The sequence below is a fragment of the Bos taurus genome, chromosome 5 (genome assembly GCF_002263795.3).
Source record: "Bos taurus isolate L1 Dominette 01449 registration number 42190680 breed Hereford chromosome 5, ARS-UCD2.0, whole genome shotgun sequence".
NCBI lineage: Eukaryota > Metazoa > Chordata > Mammalia > Artiodactyla > Bovidae > Bos > Bos taurus.
Genome location: NC_037332.1, coordinates 82,518,699 through 82,531,895, shown reverse-complemented (window position 1 = coordinate 82,531,895; position 13,197 = coordinate 82,518,699). Strand labels below are relative to the sequence as shown.

General features: G+C 40.7%; 1 protein-coding gene across 3 annotated transcripts in view; it reads left to right on the top strand.

The window, feature by feature from the left end:
* ARNTL2 (aryl hydrocarbon receptor nuclear translocator like 2) overlaps positions 1-13,197 on the top strand; it is an 89,020-nt gene that overhangs the window by 26,025 nt on the left and 49,798 nt on the right. The window contains exons 3-4 of one of the 3 annotated variants that reach the window (NM_001289819.1): positions 2,913-3,014; positions 9,583-9,624. The exons of the other annotated variants lie outside the window; for them this stretch is intronic. Of the exons in view, the coding sequence (NP_001276748.1) occupies positions 2,913-3,014; positions 9,583-9,624 (144 nt within the window). The remainder of the gene's footprint in view (positions 1-2,912; positions 3,015-9,582; positions 9,625-13,197) is intronic. 3 annotated transcript variants of the gene reach the window in all.

The window sequence follows — 13,197 nt, the reverse complement described above, 5'->3', positions numbered from 1 at the left end:
AGCATCATTACGAACAAAGCTAGTGGAGGTGATGGAATTCCAGTTGAGCTATTTCAAATCCTGAAAGATGATGCTGTGAAAGTGCTGCACTCAATATGCCAGCAAATTTGGAAAACTCAGCAGTGGCCACAGGACTAGAAAAGGTCAGTTTTCATTCCAGTCCCAAAGAAAGGCAATGCCAAAGAATGCTCAAACTGCTGCACAATTGCACTCATCTCACACTCTAGTAAAGTAATGCTCAAAATTCTCTGAGCCAGGCTTCAGCAATACGTGAACCATGAACTTCCAGATGTTCAAGCTGGTTTTAGAAAAGGCAGAGGAACCAGAGATCAAATTGCCAACATCCGTTGGATCATAGAAAAAGCAAGAGAGTTCCAGAAAAACATCTATTTCTACTTTTGACTATGCCAAAGCCTTTGACTGTGTAGATCACAATAAACTGTGGAAAATTCTGAAAGAGATGGGAATACCAGACCACCTGACCTGCCTCTTGAGAAATTTGAATGCAGGTCAGGAAGCAACAGTTAGAACTGGACAGGGAACAACAGACTGGTTCCAAATAGGAAAAGGAGTACATCAAGGCTGTATATTGTCACCCTGTTTATTTAACTTATATGCAGAGTACATCATGAGAAACGCTGGACTGGAAGAAACACAAGTTGGAATCAAGATTGCTGGGAGAAATATCAATAACCTCAGACATGCAGATCACACCACCCTTATGGGAGAAAGCGAAGAGGAACTAAAAAGCCTCTTGATGAAAGTGAAAGTAGAGAGTGAAAAAGTTGGCTTAAAGCTCAACTTTCAGAAAACAAAGATCATGGCATCCGGTCCCATCACTTCATGGGAAATAGATGGGGAAACAGTGTCAGACTTTATTTTTTTGGGCTCCAAAATCACTGCAGATGGTGATTGCAGCCATGAAATTAAAAGACGCTTACTCCTTGGAAGGAAAGTTATGACCACTCTAGATAGCATATTCAAAAGCAGAGACATTACTTTGCCAACAAAGATCCATCTAGTCAAGGCTATGGTTTTTCCAGTGGTCATGTATGGATGTGAGAGTTGGACTGTGAAGAAAGCTGAGTGCCAAAGAATTGATGCTTTTGAACTGTGGTGTTGGAGAAGACTCTTGAGAGTCCCTTGGACTGCAAGGAGATCCAACCAGTCCATTCTGAAGGAGATCAGCCCTGGGATTTCTTTGGAAGGAATGATGTTAAAGCTGAAACTCCAGTACTTTGGCCATCTCATGCAAAGAGTTGACTCATTGGAATAGACTCTGATGCTGGGAGGGATTGGGGGCAGGAGGAGAAGGGGATGACAGAGGATGAGATGGCTGCATGGCATCACTGACTCGATGGACGTGAGTCTGGGTGAACTCTGGGAGTTGGTGATGGACAGGGAGGCTTGGTGTGCTGCGATTCATGGGATCGCAAAGAGTCGGACACGACTGAGCGACTAAACTGAACTGAACAGTTGATCAAGTAACAGTCTACGTAGAACTGTTTGCTGTTCTACATCCTTAATTATCAGGTGGTAGTCCCATTCCCAGGTGGCTCTGGGCTTCCCAGGTGGTCCTAGTGGTAAAAGAACCTGCCTGCCAGTGCAGGAGACGTAAGAGATGCAGGTTCGATCCCTGGGTCAGGAAGATCCCCTGGAGAAGGAAATGGCAACCCACTCCAGTATTCTTAGAGCCTGGAGAATCCCATGGACAGAGGGACCGGTGGGCTATGGTCCATAGCATCGCAGAGTCAGATATGACTAGAGAAACTTAGCATGCATACAGTCCTCATTCACTTTGAGCTAGAAATGACTGTTAGTCCTTTTTATTTTCTTCTTTTTTCCTTAGAATCATAAGTACCATTGTTCTTTCTTAATATTTAAATAAGAATATGACTTTCAAGTGGGAACTAGAGTCACACAATAGAACTTGTGTCACACATGTCCCAAGGGGACATGGTGAGACCTTACAGTGGTTTTGAGAGTGAATGGAAAAATGAGGGCAGTGACAAGGGAAATACTAGAAATATCAGTTCAATATCAGTTCAATTCAGTCACTCAGTTGTGTTTGACTCTTTGCAACTCCATGGACTGCAGCATGCCAGGATTCCCTGTCCATCAGCAATACCGGGAGCTTGCTCAAACTCATGTCCATTGAGTTGGTGATGACATCCAGCCGACTTATCCTCTGTCGTCCCCTTCTCCTCCTACCTTCAATCATTACCAGCATCAAGGTCTTTTCTAATGAGTCAGTTCTTCATATCAAGTGGCCAAAGTATTGGAGTTTCAGCTTCAGCATCAATCCTTCCAATGAATATTCAGGGTGGATTTCCTTTAGGATTGACTGGTTGCATCTCCTGTCCAAGGGACTCTCAAGAGTCTTCTCCAACACCACAGTTCAAAAGCATCAATTCTTTGGTGCTCACCTTTCTTTTGTGGTCCAACTCTCACATCCATGCATGACTACTGGAACAAACCATAGCTTTGACTATATGAACCTTTGTCGGCAAAGTCTCTGCTTTTTAATATAGTCTAAATTTGTCATAGCTTTTCTTCCAAGGAGCAAGCATCTTTTAATTTTATGGCTGCAGTCACCATCTGCATTGATTTTGAAGCCCTAGAAAACATAGTGACAATATACTGACAGATAATGGCTTTCTGGCAGAAGGCAACCCTAAAGATTATTTATTACACACATTTTAGAAAATGAAGCAGCTACAACTCAGAAACATCAAGTATCTCGCCCAACATTATCCAGCTAGTTGAAATGCCTAATTGTCAGTGTAGTGGTTTCCCATTTACACCCTACTTCCTGTGGACAGGGGAGGGTGTTTCTAGCACATGAAGACAGCCATGCTGTCCAGTTTTCCAGCATATCTGGTAGGGATGACCCAAGGCCTCTTCCCTTCCAGGTCAGGAATCATGAAAGAAAAAGTGATGGAAAAACTTTCTCAGAATCCCTTTACCTGTCTCCTTTCAACAAGGGTAGAAATGTCAGCATTCAGTTGCAGCAGGTAAGTACTGGACTCTCACATGACATAATTTCTACTTGAAGAGCACATAGAGTGGCAGCAGAAAGTGAGTGTACACCCCCTGATTTGCTCATTATCTATCCCAGAACTTCTCCACTCTGCCCCAATCCTTCTTTCATCTCACCATTTTCCATTCTAATGAAATAAGGGATGTCAAAATGCTTCATGAATTTTACAAAGTACTGATGTGCAGCATCCTTGCCAGAGACTCAGCATGAGGTTGATTTCATTGGTGCAGCCTCCAAACACTGGATATTTTTGAACAGAAGAGAATGTGCGAGAAGTTTCACCCTTTCTGCAGCACTGTTGGATTTGAATGGAGTGCTGCTTCTTTAAAAGGGTCATTGATGAAGATTCCTTGGAATGCAATCATTAAACATTTATTGAGTATCTACAATGTGATGTCTACATTAAACATTTATTGAGTATCTACAACATATCTACTGTGTGCTGCAGTCCATGGGGTCGCAAAGGGTCACACATGACTGAGCGACTGAATTGAATTGAAGAACGTGATATCCAGTAGACGAGGAGGAAGACATATATAAGGCACAATAAATTTGTACAAATGGGAAAGATACAAAGAATTATTACATATCATGATGATTTCCATAAGAGGGACCCTAGGTATTATGGCAGCAAGGCAAATTGGGTGTTTAGATAATAATGAGATCAAAAGAACAGCTTCCTGGAAACGTTGACAGCAGCTAAGTTTTGAATTAAAAATGGGTATGAGCCATTCAGAGCAGAAGTAGAGAAGGTATTTCAGGCAGTAGGAACCACTCTGCAGAAGCATAGAGTATGAAGCAGCGCACTGCTGATCAGGAAACAAGTAATTGTCACAGTAGACCAGAGGACACACCAGGAGGTGGGTAAGCTGTGAGGCTTGAGGGATAAATTTGGACTAGGTTATGAATGTCTGCTAAAGAAACTAAAAAGTAAAATGAAAGTGTTAGTCGCTAAGTCGTGTCCAACTCTTTGCAACCCCATGGCCTGTAGCCACCAGGCTCCTCTGTCCTTGGCATTCTCCAGGCAAGAATACTGGAGTGGGTTGCCATTCCCTTCTCCAGAGGATCTTCCCGACTGAGGGATTGAAGCGGGGTCTCCTGCATTGCAGGCAGATTCTTTACTGTCTGAGCCATCAGGAAAGCCTGGAAAGTGTCTTAAATGCAATAAGGAAAATGGAGGCATTTTGAGAACTTGATCAGATTACATTTTTAAAACTTTTGTTTACCTTTGTGCTTTTAAAGTGCAAAGGAGAAGAAGGCAATGGCACCCCACTCCAGTACCCTTGCCTGGAAAATCCCATGGGTGGAGGAGCCTGGTAGGCTTCAGTCCATGGGGTCGCGAAGAGTCAGACACGACTAAGCGACTTCACTTTTACTTTTCACTTTCATGCATTGAAGAAGGAAATGGCAACCCACTCCAGTGTTCTTGCCTGGAGAATCCCAGGGACGGGGGAGCCTGGTGGGCTGCCGTCTATGGGGTCGCACAGAGTCAGACACGACTGAAGTGACTTAGCAGCACTTTTGAAAAAGCTTTTTTATTGTAGTAAAATATATGTAACATAAACTTTGACATTTTAACCATTTTTAAGTGTACAATTCAGTGGCATTAATTACATTCACAATGTTGTACAATCATCACCACTGTCTGTTTCTAAAACTTCTCTATCACCCCAGTCGGAAACACTGTACCCATGAAACAGTGGTTCTCCCTTCCTTTCCATGGCCCCTGGTAACCTCTAGCCTACTTTCTAGCTCTGAGAATATGCCTATTCTAGATATGTCATCTAAGTGGAATCATATAGTTTGTCCTTTTATCTCTGGCTTATTTCACTTAGTGTAGTGTTTTTAAGTTTCACCTTCATTGTAGCGATGTAGCAGAACTTCAGTATTTTTTATGTCTGAATCATATTCCATTGTATGTATATGCCACATCCTATTTATCCATTCATTTGTTGGTGGCATTTGGGTTGTTCCCACTTTTTGGCTGTTGTGAATAATACTGCTGTGAATGTTGGTGCATGAGTATCTGAGTCTCTGCTTTCAATTTGCACTTCTTTTGATTATATACCTACAAGTCGAATTGCTGGGTCAGGTGGTAATTCTATGTTTAGTGTTTGAGGAACCACCAAACTGTTTTTTCCACAGTACCTTCACCATTTTACATTCCCACCAGAAATGTGTGAGGGATCCAATTTCTGCATATCCTTGCTGACACTTGTTATTTTCCATTAAAAAAAAAAAAGCTATCCTAGTAAGTGTGAAGTGGTACAGATTTGTATTTTTAAAGGAGCACTCAGGAAACAGTATGGAGGATGGGCTGACAGAGGAAAATCCATCAGGCAGAGAAAACAGCAGAGAGACGATTGCTGGGGAATAGGTTTTCTGAGCACTGGTCCAAGACAGTAGCCTGGGCAGGAAGGGCCTGGAGAGGGAGGGACACGTTATGACACATTCAGAAGAGAGAATCTCTAAGATTCACTCTTGTTCATGAGGAAGAGTAAGAATTTAAGAAGCATCCAAATTTTCTGACTTGGACGTGGATGAAGGATGGTATTTCACTCATTGATATTGAGGGGAAGATGATGAATTCAGTTTTGGCTACAAGGAGAATGTGACATTTATGGGAATCTTTAAGTAGGCAGTTGGATATAAGGGTCTGGAACTCAGAGTGGAGGCATGGCCTGGAGATGGAGATTCAGACATTGTTAATGTATAAAGGAATAAGAGCGGTGACTGGCATGGATGCAGGTATGGGTGCAGGAAAGATGGGGGAGGCTCAGGGAGGAGGGGCGCCTACCCAAAATGTGAGGAGATGGGGCTGTAAAATGAGCATGGTATTGCAGAAGGGAAAGGAAGAAAGTTTCAAAAATGAGAAAGTCATGGAAAGGAGCAAATCGGAGGAGTTGTTTTGACCGTATTTGCTTCCAATTTCATTTGTTTTTGCTTGATTTATGAGGAGGGCCTACATTTCATTCAAAATGCAGAGAAAGTAGTTTTCAAGGACACCTCCACTGTGTTTTGAAAAAGTTATATTACTTAGTATAAGAAGCTACACTAAGAAAATGCATCTGAGTAATGTGAATGTTATTAATATCAGTGAGCTTATTAAAATTCATAAGTAAAAATATCTTTACTATAGACCAAATGCCAGCATGAGGAAAACATACAAAGAGCAAATTTACTAATTGTCTAGGTTCATGTTGCAAAGGAATGAACTGTTTGACTAATGAGATCATGCCTTTTTTCTGTTCTGCACAGGACCGTTAAAGTATATTTTGATTTCTTAAGTACAGTCGGTTTGGATTTCATCAAGGAGGCAAATTTAGCCAGTGAGTTAATTTGCTAAGATATGTATAATAAAAGCAAAAGCATGATTTAAAAGTTAAACTTTACCTTTTGAAATTGAAGTAATATATATCTATATATGGGGCTTTCCTGGTGGCTCAGCAGTAAAGAATCTGCCTGCAATGCAGGAGACTCGGGTTCGATCCCTGAGTCAGGAAGATCCCCTGGATGGGGCATGGAAACCCACTCTAGTATTCTTGCCTGGAGAATCCCGTGGACAGAGGAGCCTGGCGGGCTGCAGTCCACAGGGTCGCACAGAGCTGGACACGACTGAAGCAACTAAGCAGCAGCATATCTATATATGGGGATTCCCAGGTGGCTTAGTGGTGAAGAATCCATTTGCCAATGCAGGAGACATGGGTTCAATCCATGGATCTGAAAAATCCCCTGGAGAAGAAAATGGCAAGCTACTCCAGTATTCTTGCCTGGGAAATCCCATGGACAGAGGAGTCTGGTGGGCAACAGTCCATGGGGTTGCAAAAAGTAGGACATAACTGAGCAACTGAGCACATATGCATATGTGTATATAATTCCAGGTCATTAGGAAGAAAATCATTCATCCTATATCATTATTCTCTACTTTAATCCTTAGATGTGAAGTCAGGCAGAAAAGAGAGGGAAAAAAAAAGCTGACTTAATCTAACACTCTCTATTGCTTCAAAAAGGCTGTTTAATTTTATACCACAGAGCAGGCTGATAATGAGAGAGGCATAGAGAAAGGCACATGAGCCTACATAGAATAAGCTTCACTGGCCTCCTGTTAGGTCTATGACCTTGAGCAGTAACCTTATTGGGCCTCAATTCCTTCATCTGTAAAATGGGGAGAGTAATAACTACATGGAAGTCAGTCCTGAGTATTCATTGGAAGGACTGATGCTGAAGCTGAAAGTCCAATACTTCAGCCACCTGATGTGAAGAACTCATTCATTGGAAAAGACCCTGATGCTGGGAATGATTGAAGGTGGGAGAAGGGGATGACAAAGGATGGCATCACCGACTGAATGGACATGAGATTGAGTAAACTCCGGGAGTGGGTGATGGACAGGGAGGCCTGGTGTGCTGCAGTCCATGGGGTCGCAAAGAGTCGGACATGACTGAGTGACTGAACGGAACTGAACTGAATAACTACATGATTCTTAAATGCTGTCAGAATCAAATAACACATGTGAAAGTACTTTTGATAAAGTGTCATCAAAGCTATTTGTTTAGACAGTGCTAAGGAAAAACATCCTTTGATTAAGCTTTCATCTTAGTGGTCCTTTTTAATTTGGAACATTTATATGCGTCTCTTCATAAATTTTATTAAGTCTTCTATACAGCATGTATTATCTTTTTTAAGCTGGAAAATATTATTAAAACCTCAAATAAAATACATCATATGAATAAAATAGTTCACAGGTAGATCAAACTCTTTTCAAAGTCTAGAAAATGATCATTGTTGAGTCTTCTAAAAGAGGGAAACTTGGCAATGTGAGTCAGAAGCCTTAAAGTAGTTATCCATACCTTGTACATCTGAAGGTTTATCCTGGACTTCAGACAGTAAAGAATCTGCCTGCAATGTGGGAGAACCAAGATCCATCCCTGGATTGGGAAGATACCTCAGAGAAGGGAGTGGTTACAAACTCCAGTATTCTTTCCTAGAGAATGCCATGGACAGAGGATCCTGGCAGGCTACAATGCATGGGGTCACCAAGAGTCGGATAAGACTGAGTGACTACCAAAGTTTTATCCTAGGAGGATAATCGAAGATGCATGCACCACAGTGGTATTAGGCACACTATTTATAATATTGAAAAATTAGAATATTGAGATATCTAGTAATAGAAAATTATTAAATAAATTATAGCATAGCTAACCAATGGGCCACTATTTAGTCATTAAAAATTATGTTCTTCAAGAATATTTGAAACTAGGAGAAAATATTTATGTTATAGTGTTAAGTGAATCAGACAAGACATGAAAAATTTTACACTGTCATCTGAGTTTTATTTTATATATATATATCAATATGTACACAATATAGAACACAAACCTATATAAATACCCTCCATGCTCCACAACTCCCCCCTACCCCCCTTGACTAAGTTAAATAGTCAAAGCTGTTTTTTTATGTATCTAGATAGATGGCTGGGCTTCCCAGGTGACTCAGTAATAAAGAATCCACCTGCCAATGCAGGAGACTCAAGAGATGCAGGTTCGATCCCTGGGTCAGGGAGATCCCCCTGGAGAAGATCATGGCAACCCACTCCAGTATTCTTGCCTGGAGAATCTCATGGACAGAAGAACCTGGCAGGCTACAGTCCATGGGGTCACAAAGAATCAGACACGACTGAGCAACTAAGCACGCACACAGATGCATCACTACGAAAGACGTGTAGGGGAGACCCACTAAAATGTTGATTGTAATTATTTCCAGATGAGATTATGGAAGCTTTACCGTGAATTTTTTAAGTGCCCTTTCAAAAATTAATATACTTGGGAATATATATTTTAAAACACATATTTGAATAAAAACTACTCAGCCTGCATGATTTTTTAATGTGGAAAGTATTTTATCACCATCACTTTGGTAGTGGTCTGGTGACTACATTCTGAATGAATAAATACACTGCCATATATGTACCTGTATGTAAGTATATATATACAAATATTTATATACACACATATATACATTTAGAATTTTCTGCTAAGGCATATATTAATGTGAAAATTAATATGATTGGCAAGTAATCAGTTTCCAGTTTTCAAAATTATTTCTTATTGTCTAGATGAATTTTCAGACAAAATTAAAGGTCTTATAGTTTTAATAAATTTTCAGTCTATGTAATAGAGCTATTACAACATTTTTGGCTAAGCCATCCATTGTTTTAAAAATTGCTATTTTATTTAATGTTATTTCTATGAATGCACTCCTTTTCAAGATTGGCATGGCATGATTTCTAAACAGAGCAGCAATTATTATTCACTGTTGCTTCACATAGTTATTGTTACCTGATGGAGATGAGGTACCTGTCAGCTTTGGTACAAGAGCAGCTCACCCAGACAATACTAATCATTTCAATTAGGAGCTCAGGTAGCATGTATAACTAAAGACTTAATAGGAATTAGGATGATTGAACTTAATCTCACATTTATTTCTCAAGAATTACTGAAGATCTGTTTCTTGTAGTTTGACACTTTATCTTGCTTTTTTGAAGAATGGAAGATGGTGAACAACAAGTAAAAATTAAGTCCTTCAGGTACAATGAACCATTGAGAGGGTGTGTGGTGGGTGGGGAAGGTCACATATGCAGACCATCAGCTGAAGCAAACAGTGATGTCAAGATAGAATAGATTCATGAATATTAGGTTTTTCTCATCTGTTCTGCTCCGAGATGTAGTGATCATCATATACCTTATACCTTTTTTCTCTATCTACTTGGATGACATTTTGGCTTATGTGTCTTTAAATTTTTATTAGAATAGCTATTTATTAAAAACAACTGTTATTTCCTTGAAGTACTAGAGAAAACCTAATTCATCCAATAGCAAATGAGAATTACTTACAAGGAGCTTCTGATTATTAGGATTCCATCGTCATAAATTCTGTCAATTGTTTCATCATATTCTTTCAACATCAACAAATATTTTTCTACCTCTGGCAACATGGCCAGATCTCAGTTTTGCTTTTTCTCCATTTATTCTTTTTTTTTTTAAATAAGACTTTATGAAACACTGACATGGTTCAAAGTGACAGTAGCTGTTCACAGGATTAGGAGCCAGAGCCCTGATAAATTATTAAGCAGAAAACTGTTCTCTGGGTAGATATACCTTTCTTTAATAAAATTCTCCAAGAAATCTTTTCAAGTGCACCCCCTTCAAGTAAAGTACCTTATTCAAAAACTGGCTATCTCACCTTCCTCTCTGTTTCCTGGCTCCCAGCACCACCATTCCTTATTTCCAACTGATGAAAACTGTTCTCATCAGTTCTCATCTCCCTCAAATCCTGGATCTAAGAGAAGACACTTCTGCTGTATGTTCCTGGAATCAGGCAGCTCTGTCTACTGCTACTGTCTGTGTTAACAGGTAATACTGTTAGAAAGAAGAGGTGAACATTCTTCACCTTAGAGGATAACTATTACATTTTTAAAACATAAATCTTTAATATAAAAATTGTTCTTGAATAGACCATAGTATCCCCTTTATTGATCACAACCTCACATGGTGAAGGTACTTGCATAACTCAATGAAACTATGGCCCATGTAGGGCCACCCAAGAGAAATGGGTCATGGTGAAGAATTCTGATGAAACATGGTCCACTGGAGGAGGAAATGGCAACCCACTCCAGTATTCTTGCCTAGAGAACCCCATGAACAGTATGGAAAAGCAAAAAGATATGACACCAGAAGATGAGCCCCACAGGTTGGTAGGTGTCCAGTACACTACTGGGGAAGAGCAGAGAGCAATTACTAGTAGTTCCACAAAGAATAAAGCAAGTTGGGCCAAGTGGAACGATGCTCAGTTGTGGATGTATCTGGTGATAAAAGTAAAGTCCGATGCTATAAATTACAATATTGCATAGGAATCTGGAATGTTAGGTCCATGAATCAAGGTAAATTGGATGTGGTCAAGCAGGAGATAGCAAGATTGAATGAACACTGACATCTTAGGAAACAGTGAACTAAAAAGCATGAGAATTTAATTCAGATGACCCTTATATACATAAGGGTGGATTTAATTCAGACAACCCTTATATATACTACTATGGGGAAGAATCATTTAGAAGAAATGGAGTGGCCCTCATTGTCAACAAAAGTGTCTGAAATGCAATATCTGGATGCAAGCTCAGAAACTACAGAATGATCTCAGTTCATTTCTAAGCAAACCATTCACCATCACAGTAATCCAAGTCTATGCCCCAACAGGAGAGAAGAGAAGTGAAAGGCAAAGGAGAAATGGAAAGGTATACTCAACTGAATGCAGAGTTCCAGACAATAGCTAGGAGAGACAAAAAGGCCTTCTTAAATGAACAATGCAAAGAAATAAGAGGAAAACAACAGAATGGAAAGACTAGCGATCTCTTTAAGAAAACTGGAGCTGTCAAGGGACCATTTCATGCAAGGATGGACATGATAAAGGACAGAAACAGTAAGGACCTAACTTGAGAGTCCCTTGGACTCTAAGGAGATCAAACCAGTCAATCCTAAAGGAAATCCACCCTGATTATTCATTGGAAGGACTGATGCTGAAACTCCAGTACTTTGGCCACTTGATGGGAAGATCTGATTCACTGGGGAAAAAAAAAAAAAACCCTGATGCTGGGAAAGATTGAAGGCAGGAGAAGATGGGGGTGACAGAGGGTGAGATGATTAGATAGCATCACTGACTCAATGGACATGAATTTGAACAAACTCTGGGAGATAGTGGAGGACAGATGAGCCTGATGTACTATAGTCTCTCACTTAAGTCTCTAAGTCTCTTGCGATCCCAAGGACTGTAGCTTGCCAGACTCCTCTGTTCATGGATTCTCCAGGCAAGAATACTGGAGTGGTTTGCCATTTCCTTCTCTAGGAGATCTTCCCGACCTAGGAATCTCCTGCATTGTAGGCAGATTCTTTACCAACTGAGCTATGAGGGAAAACCATGCTATAGACTATGGGGTTGCAAAGAGTTGGACACAACTTAGTGACTAACAACAGCAGACCATAGTACGAGTGAAAGTGAAAGTCATTCAGTCGTGTCTGACTCTTTGCGAACCCATGGACTGTAGCCTGCCAGGCATCTCCATCCATGGGATTTTCCAGGCAGGAATGCTGGAGTGGGTAGCCTTCCCCTTCTCCAGTGGATCTTCCCAACCCAGGAATGGAACCAGAGTCTCCTGCACTGCAGGCAGATTCTTTACCAACTGAGCGATCAGGGGAGCCCTATATGTTTCACAGATGATAAAATGTTGGGGTGGGTGTATATCTTTGATTTCAAGAATTAGGTTATTCTACTTTTGATACTTTACTGTGAACATTTGTCTGTTTCTCCTACAACACAGATATCATGGCAACTCCAGAGTTTCTATATAAGAAAAGTTTGGGGAAGTCACTCTAATGGGAAAGGGGAAAAATAAGAGATTTGACCTGATCTATTTTTAGAGACTTTAGATGAAGGAGTGAAAGGAAGGGGAGAAGCACTGATGGAGCTGACAACCCCCCACCCTCCTCAAAAAGACCATTCTTTGGCTAATGCCTGGAACAAAGTACATGCTTTGGGATGAACAGGATGGCATTTGAAGTAGTAGTTATCCATTCACATATGCATTCACGTATGCTAAATACATCTATTTATGTACAGGTGAATGAATGCATGCATGAGCCAACTTTATTTTTAAAGCTGCAGAACCCTTTGCTTAATGAATTCTTACAGCAGCTCTATCATACCCCCACCCCCACTCCAGGAGTCCTTCATTTCTGCTTTCCTCCACATGACTCCCAAGACCCCTTCCAAAGTTTCAGACTTTGGGGAGCACAGTCTGAGAATCAATTTGCTTGCTCAAGTTATCTACATTTAATTTGAATGCAGCTTCCCTGGTGGCTCAGAGGGTAAAGCATCTGCCTGCAATGTGGGAGACCCGGGTTCAATCCCTGGGTTGGGAAGATCCCCAGGAAAAGGAAATGGCAACCCACTCTGGTACTCTTGCCTGGAAAATCCCATGGACGGAGAAGCCTGGTAGGACACGAGTGAGCAACTTCATTTTCACTTTCCCTTTAATTTGAATGCCATCCTATTCATCCCAAAGCATGTCCTTTGTTCCAGGCATTGGACAAAGGTGAATGGTTTTTTG